This window comes from Acinonyx jubatus, chromosome C1 (assembly GCF_027475565.1).
Source record: "Acinonyx jubatus isolate Ajub_Pintada_27869175 chromosome C1, VMU_Ajub_asm_v1.0, whole genome shotgun sequence".
NCBI lineage: Eukaryota > Metazoa > Chordata > Mammalia > Carnivora > Felidae > Acinonyx > Acinonyx jubatus.
Window position 1 is genome coordinate 50,368,261 of NC_069381.1, and position 26,646 is coordinate 50,394,906.

Consider the following 26,646-nt stretch of genomic DNA (forward strand, 5'->3'; position numbering starts at 1 on the left):
TTTTTTTTAATTATAAAAGCAAATAAACTTTTAAAAAGTACTTTTCTTAGGCTTGGAGGTTAATTCTGCCTTGGTAGGAAAGGGATGACTTCACAAAAGTGACCTAAGACTGACATAAAATGAACAAACAGGAATTTACCAGGAGAACAAGAGGGTGAAAGACATTGTAGCTGTTTATCTCCAAGATGGCCACCATCACTTCCCACCCTCCATACAGGCAAGGGAATCCCACATGAGAGGCAGAGTCTGTTTCTCCACCCCTTTGAATCTGAGCTGGCCTGTGACTGCTTTGACCAAAATAATATGGTAGAAATGATGCTGAGGGAATTCCAAGGTTAAAGCCCGGAGTTCCACCTGGGTCTGTTAGAATGCACACTCAGTGGAAAGGCAGATGCTACATACGAAGTCCATCTTCCCTGAGACTGCCATACTGTGCGGAAGCCCTAACAGCCCCACACGGAAGAGATGGGGAAAGAGGGTGAGACGTGCTTAGCCAGCCCAAGCTGTTCTAGCCATGCTAGCCCAGGTGCCAGGCATGAATAAAAGAGCCCTCAGATGACTCCAGTCTCAGCCATCATCTGACTTCAGTGACAGTGAGGCACTCTGAGGACCACTCAGCTAAGCTGTGTTAATAATATATTCTTGTTTTACGCCACTAAGTTTTGGGGTGTTTGTTATGCAGCAATAAATAGCACAGATTCTAGATACACATCGGAGAATGTGCAAAGGCATGGAGGTGTGCAATGTCATAGTGTTCTGGGGTTCTGTAAATACAGTTGATGTGGCTGGAGCTCCAAGTGAGGTAGAGAAGAGTAGGAAGAGACAAGTGGAAAAGTCAGCAAGAACCAGATCTTGGAGCAGTTCACATGCACACCAACAAGCCTTGACTTCACTCTGCAGGTAATCAACTGTGGCTTCTCAAAGAGTATCTTCACAGAGGACTGCAAAAAGGACAAACCAAATGCCTCAAGACCATTTGGGAGCCTGCTGACATGGTCAAGGTAAGAGAACCTAAAGGCTGACATGGTCAAGGTAAGAGAAAGGAATGAAGGGAAAGGGACAAGTTAAAGAAAAAGGGTGCAGTTGATGGTGCTACCTGGGGTAGCTTCTGGGGGGCTGCTTTCTCCCCACCTGTGATGACATATTGGGCCTGAGTTCTTCCCACTTGCTCGTCTGATCTCTCCTTTTGGCCAGTGTCACATGCTTTTCAGGTGGCTCTCTGTGTTTAGAGAAGTACAGTTACCTCCAAAGAACTAAATGAAATCAACTAGACACGCAAAGGTTCATGGTGTGCACACTGACACAATCAAGCCTAGTGGGCTCAGTAAAGCCATAGGCTTTACACAGTTAGGTCACAACCATAGCAAGGAACAGAAGGAGGCACTGGTGCTCACCCACAGGATGGTCTTCGTTGGATTCTACCATTTCTGTGGCAGGGACCTGAACTTCAGGCAATGAGTAAATACGTCTCAACCCCCGCCCCCCCCCCCATACCAAATAAGTTCCCATTCACCCACACAATGTTTTACCAACCTGCTTTCCCAAAGAGGCACACTCGTAGTTTCAGTAACTGAGAGCTATTGCTTTTCTGTTAGTTTTCCAGGCTACACTTGGCTGTACTCTTAAGCCTACTGGTCGGCCCTGCAGCCTCCTGGATTACAGGGACAGACTAAATCAGAGAGGAGGTATTTGTCTAAAGTTAAGTAGAGAGCAGATTTATGACCCAGAAGGCAAGGAACTCTCCTAAAGGAGAGGCTGCATTATTTATCTGCTTATTGCCTCAATTCAATTGAGGCTGATTTACCCAGTGGCCTCTGGGAGCAGGTCCAGAGCACAAATACAATAATAGCATCAAATAAGAAACAGCAGATTCGAAGGCAAAATCTTCCACAAGGGAGATGGAAGGAAACCAAAGGAGTCTGGAGACTGAGCAGCCATCCAGGATGATAGATTTAATAGGTGCTTTCCTAAACTAGCCCTATGGGTTACCTCTCTCTCTCTCTCTCTCTCTCTCTCTCTCTCTCACACACACACACACACACACACACACACACACACACACACACCTGCTCTACCTGCCACCCACCACTGTGTTCCTTCTCCTTCTCCCAATGTAATAGGAATGCTGGACCTTGTATGAGGGAGTTGATCCAATATGCCAGCAGACCTGTGCTCACATTTGGCCCTGCTCTTCTTAATTCTACCTGGTGACAGGTATGCAGGACCTCAGAATTCCAGGCATTGAGCCAGGGCAAGAATTAATTAAGAGGACCGTCTCTGCTCAAAATGAGCTTCAGATCGGATAAATGAACACATAGCCAAACTGGCTGGATTTGAATCCTGGCTCTGTCATTTCCTACTTCTGGGGACATTACTTAATTATTTAATTTCCTGATGCCTCAGTTTCTCCATTTGTAACGTGGTGATAATAATACCTAACTGACAGAGTCATTGCGGTTGTTAGCATGAATGCCGTAGAAAGAACACAGCGCAGGGACTTGAGAAAGGCAAGATAGGCTGGTGCTGAGTGAGGCAGGGGAGGATCTGCTGAAGGTGTGCTCATTCCTTGGAATATTTAGCTTTGTGTTAGAATGACAGCCTCAAGAGTCCAAGAAGATAATTCTGGGGAAACTGGGAAAAGGAGTCAGGGGAGAAGAAAAAAGTAAGTTATATAGGCTCAGAGCTACCTAGGATTCCCTACAGAGTCTGAAAGCATGCCAGATCACTAGACCCTTGGAAATGACCCGCAAACAGTTGTGAGCCTAAGACACACACAGATGCAAGAAAGGGGATCGGAAGGGGACTAGGGAAGGAGGGAGATGCCACAGTGGTTATCTTGAGGAACACAGTGAAGTGCAGCAGGTGAGCTAACCAATCAGAGATATTTAAAGTGAGGAAGAAAAGTCCAAAAGCCTATATTCATTTTCTGAAGGAAATAGGAAAAACAGAAACTATAGAGAAAGTGACCCAAAACACAGCCAGAAGGAAGGGAGATTTAATGAGCCAGCCTCTTCGGAAGGCTTAAGACAGCGACCAAATTTTTCCCTCTTCAGCCTTTATTTTGTGAGGTGGTTGTGCCTGAGGGAGGGGTGCCTTTGTTGAGCTAGTTGTGGGTAATCACGTGGAGCACAGCGGGGGGCGGGGGGGGGGAGGGGGCGGTTGCTGAGCTGAGCCGGGACAGATGAGGCAGGCAGGAATGACAGGCCCCCAGGGCATTAAGAGAATTAGCTGGTGTTCTGTGGGACCACTTCCATGGATGCACTGAAAAGGCAGCTCTCTGGGGAGAAAGGCAGACTCTTGACATATACGGTGACTACATTTGGAAAGAAGGAAGAGGCAGGGCTGGAGTTGCCGTCTGGTCCCTAAGTCCTGTGCTGGTTAAAGGTCATGTGATTCAGGGGGATTATAGGCACTCCTGTTTCCTGACATTTGTGATCTGGAAAAAGCATTTCATTAGACAGTCAGGAGATCCGGATCTCCTCTATAACCTTGAGCATGTTTCCTGGACAGGGGAAGAAGGGAATATTTATGAAGACATTTGTTGTGCAAGATAGTTATTACTTAACAACTTTGCATGCATTATCTCAGTTAGCCTTTTACCAACCCTATGAAGTAGGTATTTATACCTGCTTATAGCTGAGGGGCAGTAGACCGTTTGCAAAAACAGCCACAATCATACCCCACTCTTGGACACTCCCCTCCCACATTGACCCTGAGCTTGGCCTTGTGACTTGCTTTGACCAGTGGGTCAACAGCAAATGTGACAAATGCAGAGACTTGAAAATTGCTGGCACTTTGAGGTGTGTCTGTTCTTTAAAAAAAAAATTTTTTTTAATGTTTACTTATTCTTGAGAGAGACAGACAGAGACAGAGTGTGAGTGGGGGAGGGTCAGAGAGAGAGGGAGACACAGAATCTGAAGCAGGCTCCAGGCTCCAAGCTGTCAGCACAGAGCCTGATGTGGGGCTCGAACTCACAAACTGTGAGGTCATGACTTGAGCCGAAGTTGGACACTTAACCGACTGAGCCACCCAGGTGCCCCTGGGGTTTGTCCGTTCTTGCTGTGTTTGCTGTGCTTCGGCCACTGTGACTAAGCCCCAGCTAGCCTGCTGGATGATGAGAAACACATGGCCAAATCATTACCTGTGCCCCAGGTGACATGGAGTCAACCACCAGCGATGTAAATATGTCCATTCTAAATCATCCGGCCAAGTCACCCAGAAGACCACAAACACATGAATAAACCCAGCACATATCAAATATCAGAGTAGAACAATGGTCCAGACAACCCACAGAATATTTTGGGAAATAGTCAATGTCTTTATTTTAAGTCAATAAATTTTTGACTGGTTTGTGACACAGCAGAGTTAACTGATACATGAGGGGACTGAGACTCAGAGGAGTTAAATGACAGGGAGAGTCACCCAGGTATAAATGAAGGCTCTTTCACCGTATTGTGCCTCTTTCTCAGACATCAAGTTCCTTATCCTTAAAATGAGGGTAACAAGGGGCACCTGGGTGGCTCAGTTGGTGAAGTGTCTGACTTTGGCTCAGGGCATGATCTCACGGTTCATGGGTTCGAGCCCCACGTTGGGCTCTGTGCTGACAGTTCAGAGCCTGGAGCCTGCTTCGGATTCTGTGTCTCCCTCTCTGCCTCTCCCGCGCTCACACTCTGTCTGTGTCTCTCTCTCTCAAACAGAAATAAACATTAAAAAAAAAAAAATGAGGGTAACAGGTGAGGGCATCCTGCTCCCTTCTCCATGCTTGGAAGAGGTGAGAAAACTGTCCAAAAATTACACAAGTGCGACACAGACGTGAAACTTTTCATCCTCTACCACCTTCTGTTGTTCACACCTGAAATACATGGTTGGGGTCTCCCAGCACTGCCTATTTGGGGAATGTCTCTTGTGGGTCTCCCTTAGGCTATTTCCAGGATCTGTGAAGGCAATCCCTTTCCAACCCAAGTACTCGCTTTAGACCAGGGAGTACAGAGCGGCCTGCCTACCATCTGTCTTCTCCATCTTAGGGAACGCAGACTGTCAGTCTCTCAGGCACTCTTCATCCAGGAAGTCTGTAAAACTCGTTGGAGAGTCCTAAAAGGAAGGACAGGAAAGTGGAGTCTTATTACCTACAGCTAGAATAAGTATGGAGGCAACATAACACCAAAGATCTCCTATCCCTGCATTTCTCCCAGGGATACCCATGAGCTTCACACTCCCTCCTACAGTGTGTCCAATCCTGGGCATGACTTCACAGGATGTTAGCAATGGTTAACAACAAAGGAAGCATTTGGCCCAACCCGCTCTCTTGGCAGATGAAGAAACTGAGGCTCAGAAGTCAATTGCTCTCAGGGCTCCTGGGTGGCTCAGTCAGTTAACGAGTCTAACTCTTGATTTCGGCTCAAGTCATGATGTCACTGTTCATGAATTGTGAGCCCCATGTCAGGCTCTGCGCTGACAGCACGGAGTCTGCTTGGGGTCCTCTCCTTCTCTCTCTCTCAAAATAAATAAATAAATCAACAAACTTTAAAGTAGCTAATTGCTCTGTGCAGGACCTCTCAGCATTCTAGTGACAGAGCTGGAGCCAGACCCAGGGCTCTGACAACTATCACGGTGTTCCTTCCATAACATCAAAAGCTGTAATCAACCCCCCCCTCCGTTATGGTAAAAGAATTATAATCCATTTATTTTTAATACTGGAATCAGAGTATCTATAAATGATCCGTGACGTCCCAATCAGATTCAAAACAGGGGCGAGATCATTGCAAGTACTGAGTAGGAGCGGATACTTAGAAGTGATTTCTAACCACGGGCAGGACAAGGGAAGTTCAAGCTGGGTGGTCCAAAGACATCAGAAACTATTCAAGCAGAAAACTGTCCTGACTCTGAATTAGGATACCTTGAGGTTTAATCATAAATTCTCCCCAAAGTTTTAATCCATTCCCTGGACTCTTTCTTTGAATGGTAAACAACCTGGCGCCTACCCCCATTACAATAAATCACCTAGGAAAATTGTCTTTTTATGATTGTAACTCCACACACATCATAACAATGAATTATCTGTGACACCTCAGCATTGGAAGCGGAGTTGTTTCAGGAATTCCAATGTGTTTGACAATGAATTCGAGACCAGAAAAGCATACCAGGGATGAGGGGAGGATTGAGGGAAACTGGGAGTGACAGATGGATGAGGGGTGGCCTCCAACAATCCAGGATGGAAAGAAGGTGAGCAAACAAGTAAACTGGAGAAGAGGGCTGGGAAATGTGAGGCCCACCAAATGAGAGGAAGTCTAAAGTTTGCCTGGAAGATTTTCATGTGTCCTCTTTTCTGTGAGCACTCCAAACTACCTTCCATGCAGCTGCCAGAGGGACATTTCCCTGTAGAAGAGTGAGCCCTCTAGAAGGGCGGGCCGGGTTTCTATGTGCAGACACACTCTCTGCAGAGGGAATGCTGACACGAAGTACCTCACCTACCTCGGGACGATAAGTACTTGAGTCTGGGGGTGGTAGAGAGCTGGAGTAGAGAGAAACTGGGGATAAGAAGGGCAAGTGTCCTGCTAACCAGGCAGAAGGTGGAGAGACCTAGAAGGTTCTAACCTGGGGCAAGGGAGGGTCACCCTTGCTAGAAAGAAAAGGTTCTGAAATCACCTACGTGTCCATCAGCGGATGAAAGGATAAAGGAAGTGTGGTATATGGGCACCTGGCTGGCTCAGTCAGTTAAGTGTCCGACTCTTGGTTTTGACTCAGGTCATGATCTCACAATTTGTGGGTTTGAGTCCCACGTCAGGCTCTGTGCTGACAGCTCAGAGCCTGGAGCCTGTGTCAGATTCTGTGTCTCCCTCTCTCTGCCCTTCCCCTGCTCAAGCTCTGTCTCTCTCTCTCTTTCCCAAAAATAAACATTAAAAATTAAAAAAAAATAATGATGTGGTGTATACATATATACAATGAAATATTGCTCAGCTGTGACAAAGAAGTAAGTCTTGGCCATTTGTGACAATTATGGATGGATCTTGAGGGCATTATGCTAAGTGAAATAGAGAAACACAAATACCATATGATCTCACTTGTTTGTGGAATCTAAAAAAACCTAATTCCATAGATACAGAGAACAGATTGGTGGCTGTCAGAGGCAGGGTGGGGATGGTTGGTGAAATGGGTGACAGTGGTCAAAAGGTACAAATTTCTAGTTAGAAGATAAATACGTCATAGGGATATAATGTGCTGCATGGGGACTATAGTTAATAACACTGTACTGCGTATTTAGAAGTTGTTAAGAGAGTAGATCTTAAAACCTATCATTGTAAGTGTGATATATATATATATATATATATATGTATTGATATATATATAGATATCAATACACACACATATATATAATGGAATATTACTCAGCCATAAAAAAGAATGAAATCTTACCATTTGCAACAACATAGATAGGTCTAGAAGGTATTATGTTAGCTGAAATAAGTCAGTCAGAGAAAGACAAATACCATATAATTTCCCTAATATGTGGAATTTAAGAAAGAAAACAAAAACAAAGAAAACAAGAGACAAGGGCCACCTGGGTGGCTCAGTTGGTTAAGCATCTGACTCTTGATTGCAGCTCAGGTCATGATCTGATGGTTCATGAGTTTGAGCCTCACATCGGCCTCTGCACTGACAGCATGGAGCCTGCTTGGGATGCTCTCTCTCGCTCTCTCTCTCTGCCCCTCCCTTGCACATGTGCACATGTTCTCTATCGCTCTCAAAATAAATAAACTTAAGAAAATTTTTTATTAAAAAACAAACAAACAAACAAAACCCAGACTCTTACCTATAGAGAACTGATGATTAAAGGAGGTGGGTGGGGAGATGGGTGAAATAGGTGAAGGGAATTAACAGTACACTTATGATAGCACTGAGTAATGTATAGAATGGTTGAATCATAATATACACCTGAAACTGACATAATGCTGTATGTTAACTATACAGGAATCTTTTTTTAATGTTTATTTATTTATTTTGAGAGAGAGAGAGAGAGCAAGCAGGGGAGGGGCAGAGAGAGAGGGAGAGAGAGAATCCCAAGCAGGCTCCATACTGACAGTGCAGAGCCTAACGTGGGGCTCAATCCCATGAACCTGAGATCATGATCTGAGCTGAAATCAAGAGTCAGACGCTTACCCGATTTAGCCACCCAGGCACCCCTACTATGCAGGAATTTTTTAAAAGTTCTCATCATATTTCACATAGTTGTAGCCATGTAACTATGGTGTTACACAGTTTGTAACTATGGTTACGGTTAACGGATGTTAACTGGACTTATTGTAGAAGCCATTTAACAATAAATACAAATATCAAGTCATGTTGTACACCTAAAACTAACACAATATTATGTCAGTTATGTTTCAATGATCTCAATTAAAAAACAAATATATATATTTTTAAATTTTTAAATTTAAATTAAAAAAATTTTTTTAACATTTTTATTTATTATTGAGAGACAGAGACAGAGCATGAGCAGGGGAGGGGCAGAGGGAGAGGGAGAGACAGAATCCAAAGCAGGTTCCAGGCTCTGAGCTGTCAGCACAGAGCCCAACGCGGGGCTCAAACTCACAAACCGTGAGATCATGACCTGAGCCAAAGTCAGACGCTTAACCGACTAAGCCACCCAGGCGCCCCAATAAATATAATTTTTTTTTAAAAAAAGAAAGAAAAGAAAGGGCTTCCAGACAGAGGACACTGCCACTGATCTCAATGCCACAGGTCCACAGTCGGTGGGGGAGCCTCCCAGATGCTGGAGGGCAGGAAAGGCTTGGCAGCTGTGAGGTGAAGCCTAGGGAAGAAAGGGTGAGGACACAAACCCTAGGCATGGCCCCTCAGCCTGTCTCTCCATCATCATCATGGTTTCCCCCTCCTCCTTCCTTCTACCCCACAGCTTTACTGAGCAACAGGCAAGTGTCAGAGCACCTGACATGCTCGAATTATCTCATGCAGTCGTCACCATAGCCCCAAGGACATTATTATTATGGTCCCCACTTTTCAGATAGGGAGACTGAGGCTGAGAGGGTTTACAGGCCTGCCAAAGTCCCATAAGCAGGTGTTAGAGCAGGATTTGCCCTCAATTCTAGCCAACTCCAATCGTGTCCTGGGAACAGAAGTGATTTATAAACCTTTGCCCAGCCCTAATGCTGTGACCAATCCCTAGCTCTCTCTGTGAGGGGAGATGTTCCTGACTTGGATGCTTCTCTGCTTCTCTCACAAGTATGCACAAAACGCCTTCTGGACACGGATAAGGAGACCGCTCTCTTGTAAGGCCTCTTGGCCAAAGGTGTGTGTGATCTCCTTCTCTAGCACTGGACACCACACAACAAGGCTCCTCCTAAGCAAGAGGGGGCCACCTGGGTGCAGAAGTACCTTCAGCACAAACCCACCATCCCGTCGGAGAGTTCAGTCACACTCACCAGCTTTGGTTTGAGTTAGGACTCAGCCCTTGATGTATCAGATCCTAGAGCTTCAAATAATTATGCAGCACACATTAGATCAAATTTCACTAAAAAGAACTCTACGGAGACTTCTAATAGTTCTCTTAAACTTGAATTTTGCTAAAATTAATCATTCCAAGGTTACAGAAATCAAATGGAGCTGACACCCCAACACTCTGAAGAAGAGGGCATAGCAAGCTTGCACTCGAAAGGGCTAGACACAGGAAGGAAAGGAGAGAACTGTCATGCCCACATCATGCCGCTGCCGGCCTCCACCCACCCCGGACTTCTGTACTTGGCCCATCGTCCTTATGGTGGACATCTTAGATTTTAGCTGAGGGTGTATATTTCACGTGGTTAGGTGAGTGGAATGGAAGAATAATTGCCGCATCAACGCATGCTACTTTGCAACACAACTGAATATGAAAATTAGCCTTGTTGGACAGAATTCCCCTTTCAAATGGAATTTTGCAACCTTCTAAAGCATTAACAATTCTGACATAAAGCAGTTTATTACTCGATGCCGTTAAGTTGTATCCTTGATATTCAGAACCTTATAATGCCTGGTCCTGTTATGTAACTTTTCATTTGTTTATGGCTTATCCCAGGATCAAGAATGCCCTCTCATTAGCTCATCACATTCTAGATGTTTCGAGTATATATAGCTTTATGTTTCGAGTGTATATAGATTTGTCTGTCGCTAGCTCTTCTCCCCTCCTATTCTACAAGCTTGTGAAGGTCAGAATTCCTGCAGGACTCATTTCTGTGCCCTTCACCCCCACCTCTACACCCTCACAACCTAACGTATGGTAGACACTCAGTTCATGGTATCATCTCCAAGTTACCAATGAGGAATCGAAGGCCCAGTGAGGCTAAGTGGCCAATCCAAAGTTCCCAGTAAATTAGGGGTAGGACAGTTTGTGTCACTCCATCACTCCACACTGCCTCTCAAAGCCAGTGGGTAGTGAAGAGATGGAGACTGAGGCTGCCCGTTCAAAATTCACCACAGAGGCAGTCAGTCTGACAGTCCCTGTGTAACTACGAGGCCACATTAGAAGAAACAGTCTGATTTCCCCTAGTCAGCCCGACTCCTGCCGTGCCGTGTATACTTACACCTTCTCCCTACCCACATTTATTCCTTTTATGATGCCATTTACAGTCTCATTCCTAACCTCGAATCAAAATACAAAGAAACCTTCCTTTGCTTAGTCCTGAAACTGAAACCTAGTTCTGCACTTTTATTCTCTTCAAACCTCTCTTTATTCTGCAATCATAAAAATGCCGTATTTCATCCTAGGACAGGCCGCATGCCAAAATAAATAGCACCTTGGATTTCCTTGAAAAGAAACCTTGGCTCAAAGCACGGCCGTACTGCCACGATGATTCTTGGAGAATTCAACCTTACAAAGTCAAATATTTAGCAAGGTAGTGCACCAAACAGCAACCCTGTCAATCCCTGCACAATCACTTGCAAAGACAAAGCACTCTTTCCAAAAGAGGGAAAAAAAAAATTACCCGTACCTCTTACGAATCCTGCCAAAAAGATGAGAGCTTCCTGTTTCCCCATTCCAGGGCCCCATGCCTTCAAGTGTAAATGTCCCCTGTGCTGAGAAGCAGGAGGCATCTGACAGTACTACTTAACATTGAGAGCGAGAGCACTGAAGCCCAAACACCCGGGGAGGTGAGATGCACTCCTAAAAAAGATTCTGACTATGGAGTTCTCCAGCCAGCTCCCTTCCCGCCGACTCAGGAAACAAAGAGATAACTCATTCTCAATAAATGACACATTAACACAACCTCATTAACTCCGGTCTCACATTTTTCGGCAAGTGTCTGTCATTTTTCCCTGCAATGCAGCAGCTGAATCTGGAGCTTCGGGAAGAGAAAATTGTCGGGAGGAAAGCTGTAACCACATTACCTTCCCCTGGCATCCTCCCCTTGCCATAACCTGGAGCGAGAGAAGTCGTCTCCCTGCGGAAAGCGAGGTTCTGGCTGCTGGACCAGAGCTGATGGCTCATGAGTTCAGCACAGCAGCACTGGCTTCCCAGCTGTTAAAGGATTTGGTCAGGTGATCCGTGACCTTGCTGGAAAAGCAAATACTGACTTCCTTTTCACTCCCGGGAAGAGGGGAGCAGGGTCAGGCAGGAATTCAATGCTCAATAAGCTGATACCCGATCTTGCACAAAGAGGAAAGCTCCAATCCTTCAACTGCAAAGTTAGTTCCCAGAGCTGCGGCCACATCTAAAGACTCACACGCAGCACACGCCTTCCTCCTCTGACTGCCCCGACTCTAAGCGCTTTTCTGAGGGGTCATAATTAATTATGCTTTCCTTCTCTCTTCCTGCAGCTTGGGTGGCTCATTAATAAAATTGTTCCTAATGAGGACACAGGGATTGTCCTTAGGAGCTGAAACCCTCCAGTGGTGCATCTCTTTCTTCTAAGCTCTGCTTTAGAAACTTCCTCCCCCCCCCCCCCCCCCCACCTCCTGGGGTCCCACAACCATACAAAGCTTCCGCAAGCAATCCCTAGACTGCCAGCTGCCTGGATCTGTGACTCGAAGTCTATTGGGGCAGAGCAGGAAGATATGATGATCAGTGAGATCCCAGGACCAGACTGGCAGCTTCTGCTTCCTGCCACTCTACCAGTCTGATGCCCCAGGACCAAAATGCATCCTATTCTGGCAGAAAGAGAAAGGAAAATACCTACTATAAGGATCCAGCTCCGGGCAGGGCTTCTAACTGCAGCACGGACCAGTGAGTTCAGAAGGGCAGACTCAGGAGCCCGGGAGAAGGCAGCTGTGGAGGAGGACAGTCTCAGAGTGTCCCAGGCAGGTGCTGTGAAGAGTCTCAGCCAGCCCACTGCAGCCACAGCTCTTTGGAGCAGAGGCAGGTGTGAGGCTCAGGCTCAGGGGCTCCACGCTCTCCAAATCCAGCACCACTACTGGACCTGAAGGAGACACAGTGGGGTAGGTGTCAAAAGGAGCCAGGAGAGCATCTGGGCTCCTGTATGCAGGAGATTATGGGGACCTTATCCCCTTTACCTTCCGTGCGCCCTAGCCACATGAGTGTGCTCTAGGAAATGAAGCTCTATCGGTAAGACATGTCAAAGCAGCTCTGACCTTCACAGACACTGCCTGTCGAGATGCGCTTCAAAGACCAGGGCAGATTCCTGTCTAACCCACGCTGAAATTGATGCCAGAGCTGAGTGTCACCCTGAAATGCTGCCTGCATCCAGCCCAATACACTTGGAAAGCACTAAACATTCTGAATCCCATTTATCCTCAAACTAGCTTGAGGCAGCCAGATGGGATGAGCATCCCCATTGTACAGGTGAAGAAAATGAGACAGACATGTAAGTGACTTCTCTTGGCTCACCTCGGAGTGAATCCGGATTAAAATGAATATTTTGGGGGTGGAATTCTGTGTTTTTCCTACTACACTGGATCACGCTCCTTATTTTCCTTACTTGCTTTGTATTCTAGAGCATCTTGTTCAAGAGGAAGGTTAAGAGACTTATGGAAGGGCACAGGTGGATGTGATGGACAAGGCTGTGGAACACCAGCATTCACCTTTCTCAACTGCTGAAAGGATTTCTGTGTTAACTGAGTACACAGACCAAACCATCAGAATAAAAACAAAGTCAGAAATATGCCTTGAACTCTGAGGTCACATGGAAAAATATACTAAGGAGCAAACAGCCTCTTTGATAGATTAAAATGATCATTGATTGGGGCGCCTGCGTGGCTCAGTTGGTTGAGCGTCCAACTCTTGATTTTGGCTCAGGTCATGATCTCATGGTTCATGAGTTCAAGCCCCACACCAGGCTCTGTACTGACAGCATGGAGCCTGCTTGGGATCCTCGATCTTCCTCTCTCTCTGCCCCTCCCCTGATTGCTCTGTCTCTCAAAATAAACAAATAAACATTAAAAAAATGATCATTGACCATCCTCTCCAAATTGGCCAGAGAATGGCTAGAGGCACATGCCATTTCAGCAGGACAGAGTGAAAAAAAAAAAAGCTCTGTATTTCACTGGGTCCCACGACTTTCCAGCCACCCATTCTTCCCCTCTGATTCATCTATGTGTTGGATATATAAGCATTCGTATTTTCTCTCCCAGGGAGAAATTCTTCCTTATCCAGTATGGAGATGAGAGGCTTATTTCCAGACCTGTACTTTTCTTTCAAGATCCACCATTCTACCCGGACCACTGGCCAGTCCGTGCCTATCCACCAAGCTCCACTCAGCATCCCCTGAAGAGCAGTGGCTATCCTTCCTGCTTCCACTGTTCCTGTCTGCTTTCTACCGCAGCCAGTATCACCTGAATTCTAATTGCTGCTTCTGCGTTAGTGTCCCTGACCAGCACCACAGGCTAGAGGCCATGTCAGGTTTGTGAAACTGAACTTATCCACAATACTGACCATTCTAAACACAGGTGGGGGTGCCTGGGTGGCTCAGTTGGTTGAGTGTCCGACTTCGGCTCAGGTCATGATCCTGCAGGTCGTGAGTTTGAGCCCCGCATCGGGTTCTGTGCGGACAGCTTGGAGCCTGGAGCCTACTTCGGATTCTGCGTCTCCCTCTCTTTCTGCCCCTCCCCTTGCTCACACTCTGTCTCTCTCAAAAATAAATAAACATTAAAAAAATTTTAATAAAAAAATAAAAAATAAACACAGGTGCCCCCTCCAGATACTCCCTTCAGTACCAAGGCAGCATTTCTGCTTCTCTAGCTGACTCCAAGCTTCTTACCAGATTAAAAAAGATGGCAGAGGGGCACCTGTGTGGCTCAGTCGGTTAAGCGTCCGAGTCTTGATTTTGGTTCAGGTCATGATCTCATGGTTTGTGAGATTGAGCCCCACATCAGGCTCTGTGCTGACAGTGTGCATACAGAGCCTGCTTGGGATTCTCTATTCCTCTCTCTCTGCCCCTCCCCTGCTCACATGTGCACTCTCTCTCTCTCAAAATAAATGTTAAAAAAAAAAAAAACCTTTAAAAAGACAGCAGACTGAGGGAAGGAAATACTAGGCCCCCAGCAGTGCCACTGCTTGGCTCAGATGCCAGGACAGAAGACCCACAGGAAAAGACACATACTCCGAATCTAGTTTCTTCTTCTTCAGACCTCTTTCTGGAGACAAGGAGCCCTTTCATTTCTCTGGCCTCCACGTGAGATGCTGGGACAGACACTGTGCTGACCGCCATGTCTCTAAGAGGAGGAGAGATTCTTGTCTTTTATGCCTTTCTAACTTGCCCACTTTGCTCATTTCACTCCAGAGTCAAGCAGGGAGGTGAGCAGAACCAGTGTCGTTACCCTCCATTGTCCAGATGAGGACACAAAGCTCATTCCCCAGGTTACAAAGCTAACAAAAGGCAAAGCCTCGACTCAAACCCAGATTTTCTGTCTCGCAGTCTAACAGCCTGATGGAAGCTTCAGTGCTGGTTCTGTCCACGCAGAGGGTGACTTCGCATTTAGGGAAGGTCTTCATGGGAAAGCCCCACAACTCTCTAGGGGGTTGTGCTTCTTTGGGGAGGCCCCCCTCCAGGGCCTCTGGGCCATGGGATACCGGCATGCCCCCACCCCTATGCCTCACCCAAACATAGGTCTTAAGATCAGTAGCCAACTTTATGTTCCCACCAAGCCATCCAGAGAATCCCCCACACCAAACACATTTATCCACAAGAATTTTTCTGGCAAGAATCATTTGGCTGAGGGGAGACTGACTCCTTTTGCAGTTTAGAAACATCCAACTTCTATGGCCTAGGTCCTGTCTGCCCCATGATGGGAAAAGAGTGGACTCTCCACGTGAGGCAAGATGGACATGTAGGCAAAAAGAAAAGGAGATGAAACTATCTTAAGAATGTGCCTTTTATCTAAGAAGTCCCTTAGGCTTTTGCACTTTGCTCAGGAAGGTCAGCTACTTGGCAGCCTGTGTGATGACAGGGGCCAAGTTGGAGCATACTGGTTAGGTACACATGCTGGTGAAACAGCCTCTCTGAGCACGTGGGTTCTGACCATGGCCACTCTGATGGAACACAACTTAAACGGATGGAGAAAGAAATCATGCCGGTGAGACCTGCGGGTGCAGCTGTCCGGGGGAATCAGCGGTTGTAAAGACTGACCCTTTAAAGCAGAGGAGAATTTCTCAGGAAGGGAACAGTGCCAATTTCGAGGAGAGAGGAGTCTTCACTAACCAGTGAGAAACGTTCCCTAGAGAAAATGGAAGGCATTGGGGCCACAGGGAAAAGACCCTCCCGGAATGCTCTCAGTCCTTCACCCAAACGCACTGTAAAATCAAGACACCAAGAGACAAATGAGGAAAAGGCACGAGCAGGCAATTCAGAAAAGAAGTAGTACTCACGGCTAATATTCGAAAGATGTTTAACCACATGAATTAAAAAGGAGCAAGATAACATCAAAATGCCATACTCTTTGTTTACCCTACACTGTGCCAGGCACTGTAGGTCCATTCCAAACACCATCCAATTTAATTTTCACAATAACCCTATAAGGTGGTACTGTTATTTCCATTGTCCGAGGCTCAGGGCAGTTCGTTGCCCAGGTACCAAGACTATCTGCACCAAGATTCAAATTCAGTTTATGCACCGCTGTTAACCATGGTATGACAACGACTTACAAGTTAGGGGAAAAAACTGTTTTTTGGTTTTGTTTTTTTTTTTCCAATATATGAAATTTATTGTCAAATTGGTTTCCATACAACACCCAGTGCTCATCCCAAAAGGTGCCCTCCTCAATACCCATCACCCACCCCCCATCAACCCTCAGTTTGTTCTCAGTTTTTAAGAGTCTCTTATGCTTTGGCTCTCTCCCACTCTGACCTCTTTTTTTTTTCCTTCCCCTCCCCCATGGGTTTCTGTTAAGTTTCTTAGGATCCACATAAGAGTGAAACCATATGGTATCTGTCTTTCTCTGTATGGCTTATTTCACTTAGCATAACACTCTCCAGTTCCATCCATGTTGCTACAAAGGGCCATATTTCATTCTTTCTCATTGCCACGTAGTACTCCATTGTGTATATAAACCACAATTTCTTTATCCATTCATCAGTTGATGGACATTTAGGCTCTTTCCACAATTTGGCTATTGTTGAGAGTGCTGCTATAAACATTGGGTACAAGTGCCCCTATGCATCAGTACTCCTGTATCCCTTGGGTAAATTCCTAGCAGTGCTATTGCTGGGTCATAGGGTAGGGAAAAAACTGTTTTTAAAGAAAGATCGTCGGGGTGGTGGTGCAGTTGGCTGAGTGTCTGACTCTTGATCACGGCTCAGGTCTGATCTCACGGTTTTGTGAGTTTGAGCCCCACATGGGGCTCTGCGCTGATGGTGTGAGGTCTGCTTGAGATTCTGTCTCTCCTTCTGTCTGCCGCTCCCCAGCTTGTGCTCTCTCTCTCTCCAAAAAAATAAATAAACTTTAAAAAAATTTTAAAAAGAAAGAAAGAGCGTCAGTGTTGGTAAGCATGTGATGAGAAGGGGACACGCCTCCCTGGAAGATGGCAGCAGTCGGGGCAGCTGCAACCACACAGGAGCCGCGCCTCCGACACCTGCCGGCATCTCCCGCTACGCTGTCCACCTGTTCCATGGCGCTGGCTTAGTGTGTGCACACACATAGCAACTTCCAAATCAAATACAGCCAGATAAAACGATGAAGTAAGAAGATGAAAGTGACATGAGAGTTCTTTTCGTGGTATAAAAAAAAAATCACTATTATGATATATTCTTAGAAAATAAAAAAAATCATTTGTGGGGAAAAAAGGGGGGAAACCATCATTATCCTACCATCTCGATAAAAACTAGTTTCATGTCCAACTACTTTGCATATCCTAACATAATTTTATTTTAATATTTATTTATTTTTGAGAGAGACAGAAGGCGAGCAGGGGAGGTGCGGAGAGAGACGAGAGACACAGAATCCAAAGCAGGCTCCAGGCTCTGAGCGGTCAGCACAGAGCCCAAGGCAGGGCTCGAACTCAGGAACTGGGAGATCATGACCTGAGCTGAAGTTGGATGCTTAACCCACTGAACTACCCTGGCACCCTGTGTATCTTAACATAATAAAAAAGCAAGTTCTATGGTGGTTAAGAGTCTGGGCTCCAAGTCAAGAAGCCATGGCTAGAATCCCAGGTCCACCACTCCCTGTGTAACCTTGAACACATGGCTTAACCTCTCTGTGCCTTAGCTGCCTCACTTGTAAAAAAAGGAATAGTAATATACCCTACATGTCATGGAGGATTAAAGATGATGATATAGGTTAACCACTTAGAACACAGACTGGTATACAGTCTGTGTTCAACTTATAGTAAATATGTTAGCTATTAACATAATAGTATAAATTCAAGTGTGAATTCAATTTTATATTTAAAATTCTATCACCTAACCGTTTAAAAAATACAGTCATACTTGTTTTATAACAATTACTGTAAGTGGCTGTGCAAAATTCCCTTGACTTAGGCCTTATTTTCCAAACTCACTCCCTCCTGGAGGTCATTCCACGTCATCTTTAGCTCTCTCGTCGGTGCTTCCAGATCAGGCAGCCTGTCAGGCAGGCCTCAGGGCAGGTCTCCAGGAAGACCCCAATTCCAGGTGGCTGGAACCCAGTTGACACATATGATGATGAATGGTTAAGAGCACAGGCTTTGAGGTAAGACAGACCAGGTTTAAATCCTGGCCATGTGACCTTGAGCAAATTTTCCTATTCAGCCCAGTCCATGGTTGTGAGGACCGTGTGAGATACATATGTAAAGTGCTTGTACCAATGCTCTGTATATAATAAACAATCAATAAATGTTAGCTAGGATTACTTTGTAAACCCACAATGTTTTAAGTGAGGGAAGGGCACAGATTGTGTTTGATTTATTAATCACCCTATTCCTAACAGTGGATATGATAGGAACTCAACTAACACGCGAATAAATGGATGGATCATAGAAACTGTCAGAGCTGGAAAGGATTTTTCTTAAACAGCTTTATTTGTTATGTAATCTACATACCGTATAATTTACTCATATACATTGGGCAATTCAACAATTGTGGTATACTCAGAATTATGCAAACATTGCCACAACCTGATTTTTAAAATTGTGCTAAAATACATATACATAAGATAAAATTTACCATTTTAACCATTTGCAAATGTAGAATTCAATGGCGTTAAATACATTCACAATGTTCTGTCACCATCACCACTATGCCCCCAATTTTTTATCTCCATCATAAACTCTGTAACCCACTAAACAATAAGTCCCCACTCCCTCTTGCCCTGGTAACATCTACTTTCTGTCTGTATGAATTTGCCTATTCTAGGTACCTCATATATATGGGATCATACAATATTTGTCCTTCTGTGTCTGGTTTCTTTCATTTAGCATGTTTCCAGGGTCCATCCAAGGTTTAGCATATATCAAAATTTCATTTCTTTTTATGGTTGAATATTATTCCATTGTATATAGGTAGCATATTTTGTGTATCCGTTCTTCCATCAACTGACACTTGGGTTGCTTCCATCTTTTGGCTGTTGTGAATAATGCTTCTATGGACACTGGTATACAAATGTATGTTTAAGTCCCTGCTTTCCTGTAAGAATGAAACTGCTGGGTCATATGGTAATTCTATTTTTAATATTTTGAAGAACCCCCAAACTGTTTTCTAAGGAAGCTGCACCATTTTACATTCCTACCAACAATGCATAAAGGTTCCAATTTCTCCATATCTTCACCAACATTTGTGGGGTTTTTTTTGTTTTCCATTAAAAAAAAAGTTATTACAGCCATCCTAGTAAGTTTAGTAGGTGTGACATGTTATCTCCTTGTGGTTTTGGTTTTCATTTCCCTACTGACGATGATTGTTGAGCATCTTTTTTATGTGCTTCTTGGCCATTAGTATACCTTCTTTACAGAAATGTCTATTCAAGTCCTTTGCCCATTTTGAATTGGCAAAATTGTTTGTTTTTTGTCATTGTTGAGTGGTAAAAGTTCTTTCTGGATATTAACAACTTATCAACTATGTGATTTGCATGTATTTTCTCCCATTCTGTAGGGTGTCTTTTTGCTTTCTTGATATTGTCCTTTGATGTACAAAGGTTATTGATTTTGATGAAGTCGGATTTGTCTATATTTTCTGTGCTTTGGTATCATACCCATGAAATTGTTGCCAAATTCACTGTCATGAAGATTTTCCTCAATGTTTTCTTCTACAAGTTTTAGTTTTAGCTTTTAAGTTCAGGACTTTGATCTACTTCGAGGTCATTTTTCTTTGTGGTTTAAGATTAAGGTCTGGCTTTATTCTTTTACTTATGAACATTCAGTTTTCCTAGCACCAGTTGTTGAAAAGACCACAATCTCATTTTAGAACATTTTCTTCACCCCAAAAAGAAAAGAAACCCCATACGTGGGATTTCATTTTTATAAGGAGCTAGAAACATAAGTGAGTTATTGAGAGTTAATAAGCCTTGGCATTCATAAACAAAAATTAGTTCACTACAAGACTTTCCCGAGAACATTAATTCTCTGTTCCACAAAGAAGTGTGACCTCCAGCCATCACAGAATAGCACTGCCAAACTCCCATGTATGCACACAGGCCAACAGCTGAAATTCCCGCAATTCTCAGGAGGGTGCTTTGTTGTTAATACAGAAGATATTTGTTGCTTTTTTGGGCTAGGCAGCACTTTGTGAACACCCTTCCTATGCTTGGGTTATTTCCTTCCTTAAGAGTCGCACCCCCCCAAGGCTGCAACCAGAATTTGCAGTGCCAGACTCCTTTATAGTTAGGACTCAGTCATGGGACCTGTGCTCAGCAGGTAGAGAGGCACGCAGGCCAGACCTCAGGTTGGAAGAAAGTGCCCTGGAAAAGGAAGGGCTGCAGGCAAGTGATTCTGGAGAGTGTGGTGGAGTGACTCAACATCTTTTAATACATTCCTCTTCTACATAAGCTCTCCATAAGCCTGGTTCTGTTGTTTGTTTGCAACGATGACCCTTGACTGCTACAATGCAGCGTCAGCATTGGTTTGGGTTTTAATTGCTTTCTTTTCTGTTAATTTATATTGCTTGTAGATTGCTTTCTGGAGTTTCTTTTTTGTTTGTTTGGGTTTTTTTTCAAATGTTTATTTTGAGAGAGGGAGACAGAGTGTGGGTAAGGGGCAGAGAGAGAGGGAGAGAGAGAATCCCAAGCAGGCTCCACACTGTCAGTGCAGAGCCTGACGCGGGGCTGGAACCCATGAACCATGAGATCGTGACCTGGGTTGAAATCAAGAGTCGGATGCTTAACCAACAGAGGCACCCAAACCCTACTTTCTGGAGTTTCAGTTGATTGTTTTGTCCTGAGTATTTGCTGCATGACCATGTTGATTACTTTTCTCTTCCCCTTTCATCCTTTGTTATTACAGATTCTTTCCCATTGGAAAGTAGGAGCCAGTGGGCTCAGTGAGCCACAAGGTTTTTTGCTTAGTCAGGTTGGGCCACAGTCAAAAGAGCTTGGGAACCACCATTTGGAGTAAACCAAGGAATTCAACCTCACCTCCTCCCTCCTGGGTCACCTCAGTGAAAGCGTCTCCAGGGTAGGCACAGACACACCCTCCAGCACCCACCCTCTCTGGGCGGCCCCCACTCTCAGCATCATTGTCCCTGGTCAGAATCCAGCGGAAACCTTCACAGACTTCTGCCTGGCTGCAGAACATGGGTCGCAGGTGCAGACACTTGAGGGCTTGCGTGGGCTGTGGCATCTGCCTTCTGGGTTGGAAGGAAGATTTATCTTGGCACAGCCTGCACATTCAAGAAAGTCAGTTAAACCAAACTGAGCCTGATAAGTAATCTCCAGACACCTGGGTGGAACCAGTGATGTTTCCAGATTTTTCAGGCAAGTTGAAAGACTTTTTATTATTTCACAAGACCCCGCCTGCCCCTCTAGCAGGCACAGTGTAAGGAAAAGCAGGCGTATGTGATGGGGGTCAGACAAGGATGAGCATCCAGCTTCAGTGGCATACAGCTGGATAAAGGTTGGGCATCATCAGACATGAACCAGAGAGAGGCAATGACAGAAACTTCTATCATCTTCAACTTGTCCTTGAAGAAGATGGGATTTATTGCCAGTGCATCATCAGCGGTACAAAGAAAGGTCATATACTGTTCTGGTTTGGGTTTTGTTTTGTTTTGTTTTGTTTTGTTTTGTTTTGTTTTGTTTTGTTTTAATGTGGATAAAGTCAGTAAAAAAAGGTGTGTCCAAAATTCACATCCCATATTTGTTATCACCCCACTGCAGCTCAAAGATGAAACAAAATGGTTGGGCATTTGGAGCACAGCACAGGCAGACTTGTTTATTAACTCTAACAACAAACACAATAAAGATCCAGCTCAATTATGGGGCCTTTTTTAAGGCAAGGTCCCTCTTTCATGCTTCTAGGTCTGCTTTAGGGCGCCTAGGGCCTTGCAGATGGCAGGTGCTAAATCCCTCCTGCTGATCGTCTACAGCTGGGAGCAGAGAAACAAAAAGGACCTGGGACATCATCTTTCATTTACCAATGAGGAAACAGGTTCATTGACTTGTCCACACCACACAGCAGGGTGAAGGTCAGATTCTATTTTCTAGACTCCTGATCGAGTGCTTTCCTTTATAAACCTCATGCCGAAGGCAGTGGTCTGCAGTGTGGTATTGGAGGCTATCAAATGAATGGTTTCTTTAAAAACGATGTGGCTGGCGGTCCCCAGTTTAAACATGGGATAATGGCATTATTGTGGTGAAGAGTGCCAGAGAGCAGGTGCTAAATCCTATTGGTGACCTTTGCTTGCAGCCTCTGGCTACAGGAAAAGTATGATGCTTAATGACAGAACAGTCACCAACACCTATTAAGCACTTCCTCTGAATGAGTCCTCTACTCGTCCACACTCAGCACTGGAACAGCACTGTCATGACTCCCCCATAAACCTGGTAAAGATGGCCACCTCATGGCTCAGCCTCAGCTCAATGGTTGTGTTCAATGAAACAACAGTTAAGCAGGAAAAAATGAATTGGAGGCAGTCCAAACCTTCACTGCAGTCTCTAGAGAAAACACCAAAGGGGAAGTGCATTCTTAGCACAAGACAAAGTCTTAAAATTTTCCTTTCCTGTCTCTCCTATTCTCATTATCTACTTCCAGCAAAGCAATTGCTCCAGCAGCCGGGTGCTCTGTTTCCCTTCATCTCATACCTGAACTCTTCCACCTGGCTCATCAGCTCATTCACCTCCCTCACCTCTGGGCTCTACTTACCCATCCTCTGCCAGTCTCTCTCCCCCCTCATCACCAGGAATCCCAATATTGGCTCCATTTGTCCAGTGCTTTCTCATCACTGGGTGACCCCAATCTTTATAATTGGGGCAAGAGCCAAGAAAACTATGCCAGAAATTTTCTTAGAAGGGAATTACTTGAAGTCTCCACAGGCAAAGAAGTTTTGAATACTCACATGTTTATATGTTTTAGTCCCTGTCACACCCATTTTACAGATTAGAAAACTGAGGCATCATCATTATCATGAATAATTATACTGTTATTATTATAAATAATAACTGTTATTAGTCAGACATTATCTGATATTGTACAAATGATCACTTATTTAATTTCACATTGACCATACGACATAGGTGCTCTTATATCCTTTTCACAGATGATGGGTTCAGGGCACAAAGCTAGTAAATGGCAGCCCTGGAACTCAGATTGAAGTGTGTCTGACCACGCTCTTGATCACAGTGTTCTCTGGCTTAAAGACTCTAGTTCTGTGACTATCTACGAAACAAGTTGCCAGTTGTGCTTAAATACAAAAGGAAGGAACCAGATAGAAAGATTTAGGCAAGTGAAAGAATCTTAGCATTAAATTGCATCACCAGCCATGCTCCTTAAGTATCACATGATTATGAAAATATAAACAACATTATTTGGCCTGCAGTAGGTCTATAAATAAGATAAATTTGTTTGCAAAGGAATAAGCTGGGAAATGCAGTGACTTTCTAATTAACTTAAAATTATTTAATCAATACAACACACTTACTCTTCAAATAATCTTTGAAAGCTCTGAAGAGTCTTAAGGTGTTTAATTGCTTTTTAACCAGATAGCAATGGTCAAGTTACACCAATACAAGTTTCAGAGCAAATGCTCTTTGCAGATCTAGCCTTCTGTCAAAATTTATATTAGAAACACATATTGTCAGGCCAGATACAAGGGTTTTAAGTTACAAATTAAATTTGCTTCTCTGTTCTTCACCTAGGCATGGTGAAGGGAGGAGGGGTGGGGCACTGCAGTGGCTGATGCAGGAATCCATGGGTCCTGCCTGGTATAACTTGGGGGAGAGATGCACCTCTCTGCCAGAGGGCCAGTTTCCCCCAAAGTAGGGGGATGCTACCATCGGTGACTGAGGACCCAGTCCAGCCCAGATTTCCCCCAACGGCTCCAGCAGCTATAAATCACGAGCCATCTGATGCTAAGGCCTGATCCAGGAGTTTGCCAGGATCCCACTCAAATCCACTATACCTACTCAGAGGGACCCCTGAAGTAAAAATAATAAATAGGAATGGAACAAACAGTAGATACAAAATCAGAACCGCTGGGGCAGGAATCTCTGTTTTAGCAAGCCCTCCATGTGATTTTTATGTGTGCTAGAGTTGAAAAGTCCTGACCTAACCTACTTTAAAAAACATTTTGTGAACTATAGTTCAGTGCATCTCAAACTGTATTGTGCATATACACCTCCTGCAGATCTCATCCAATGCAGATGCTGATTCAGTAGGTGTGGGGTGGGGCCTGAGAATCTGCATTTCCAACAACTTCTCAGGAGATGCTGATGAGGCTGGTTCCAGAACCAAGAAGCCAGGCACATGATGGGTGTCTGTGGTTGAGAAGGGATGGGAGTGGGGGAGTCCAACAGACCTTGGCACGATTCCCAGCTCCCATGCTTATAAAGCTTTGTGACCTTGGCCATGTCACTCTACCTCTTTGAGCCACTTTCCTTGAGCTTTGAAAGGGTATAAAATAGTACCATCTACTTTATAAGGCTGTTCAGATGGCAACATGCCTATACCTAACAGAGCACTTGGCATGTAGAAAACACTCAAACAGAAGCTGTGGTTGCTGTTATTTCTGAGGGAAGGAAGCAACTAGTAAGTGCTCAATAATTGTTCTTTGTTATTATTTATCGAGAGTCGCCTATGGTATTGTAGGCAGTGTGTCAAGTGGTACTCTACTGTCTTTTCCTTCTCCCAAAGACTCTGTGTATCTGTGTACAACGTCAGGTATTATTTGTTCTGGTTTGCAGACTGGGAAGCCAAAGCCCAGATAGCTTAGTAACTTGGTCCAAGTCACAAAGAAAGTGAATGGTAGAGCTAGGGTTGAATGTGGGTCTTCCTGCCTAAGTTTCTAACTGCCCAGACTGAGGCATGGCTCTGTCCACACTTGTCTGCAAGGGCTGAGTCAAGGGAAGGGTGGCAGGCTGTAACTTAGGTCTCAGCAAGGAGGTACAATACAGGTCTGGTTGCAGAGGCAGAGAACAGGCATGGGCAAATGGAGTCCTTGAAGTTGGAATGCCGACCAGCAGAGGGACATCAGGCCTGACAGAAGGAGTGGGGCCGTGTTCCACAAGGATATGGACACATAGCAATGAGGAATAGAATCTAAAAGGGATGAGAAGGGATGCCTCAGTAGCTCATTCGGTTGACCATCCGACTCTTGATTTCAGCTCAGGTCATGATCTAGAGTTGTGGGATCAAGCCCTGAGCTGGGCTCTGCACTGAGCATAGAGCCTGCTTAAGATTCTCTCTCTCTCTCTCTCTCTCTCTCTCTCTCCCTCCCTCTCTGCCTTTGCCCCTCCCCCCTGCTCATGCTCTCTCTCTCTCTCTCTTTCTCTCCAAATAAAAATAAATTAATTAATTAATTAGAAGGACAAGGATTGGCTCCCTGGTGCCTCGTATAAACTGACCCATAGCAGTGCTCCTTAAAGATACAGTAATTGAATGAATGAACCGATGGAGTAACAGATTCATTAATATTTTCAAAGCAACTGATTTGAAATTGGTGGGCAGGATGTGTTGGAGTGGGAGAGAAATGTTCACTTCTGGACTTTCCTTCTTTAAAAAGAGAGCAGTTTAAAATAGAAGAACAACAGGAATATTTCCCTTGGAGCCCAGCCAGACCACACAATGCCTCCTTTTCTTCCCAGACCAGAAGGCATTTGGGGCCCAGCCCCTCAGCGGGTGTGTGCAGCACGGAGCCTGCCCCGCATACTTACCCACTTGTGCTCTGGAGCCCAGAACCCCCTGCCTGCCAAGCCCAACACAAATGCCTCCTTCACCACAGCCCTCTGCCACGTGTGGTTTCCACCGCTGTTTCTAAAATCCCCCCTCCAGGGCCAAAGTGAGGCCCTTTTGGCCGAGTCTCCCCACTACTGTGTGGAGACAAGAGACAGTGATGCTTTCTCAATCATCCTGCTTCTCGGGGCCCCAAGGCATGAAATGAAAGAGCCCAGCAGCTTGAGGGAAGCAAGGGGAGCCTTTCCTGTTCAAAGATCAGCCTCTACAGATGGTGTTCAGTCAGCCAATAATGAGAAATCATTGTTCAGGCACAGGGCTAGGTTCTGGGGATTCACAAGTGGATAAGACAGGGAATAAAGATCCCTTAAGGAACTCACATTCCAAAATGGGAGGCAGAGTGCAGCACCTGGGTGGCTCAGTCGGCTAAGCGTCTGACTTTGGCTCAGGTCATGGTCTCGTAGTTTGTGAGTTCGAGCCCCGTGTGGGGCTCTGTGCTGACAGCTCAGAGCCTGGAGCCTGCTTCGGATTCTGTGCCTCCCTCTCTCTCTGCCCCTCTCCCACTCATGCTTTGTCTCTCAAAAATAAGTAAACATTAAAGAAATTAAAAAATAAATAAAGGCAGAGACCTAAACAAGGCCATACAGTGTCACAGAGGCGGGCGAAGGCATTACGAAGGACCGCAAGAGCATTGCAGCCATGGCATTTGAGCTGGGCTTTGAAGGATGAATAAAAGCTCGCCGGGTAGACAGAGGAAGCAGCTTTCTAACTCAGACATGAAAGTATGTGTGATGGGCTTGGGGAATGGCCAGCAAACCAGGCCCAGATTGCAGGGCGGGGGCAGAGGATGGGAAGGGCGAGGCTGGAGGTCAGCTCAGTTTATTCCGTAGAGAGTAGGAAACCAGCAAAGGTTCTACA

General features: G+C 45.1%; 1 protein-coding gene across 4 annotated transcripts in view; it reads right to left on the bottom strand.

Annotated features, from left to right (window-relative positions):
• Positions 1-26,646, bottom strand: part of KANK4 (KN motif and ankyrin repeat domains 4) — a 72,814-nt gene that overhangs the window by 26,049 nt on the left and 20,119 nt on the right. The window contains exons 2-3 of one of the 4 annotated variants that reach the window (XM_027059021.2): positions 12,165-12,404; positions 5,004-5,091 (exon numbers count right to left, since the gene is read on the bottom strand). In XM_027059021.2, coding sequence (XP_026914822.2) covers positions 5,004-5,019 — 16 coding nt within the window. In that variant the 5' untranslated portion in view covers positions 5,020-5,091; positions 12,165-12,404. Of the gene's footprint in view, positions 1-5,003; positions 5,092-11,376; positions 11,867-12,160; positions 12,405-26,646 lie in introns of those variants that run through there. The other 3 variants (XM_027059022.2, XM_015072323.3, XM_027059023.2) reach the window with 3 other exon arrangements.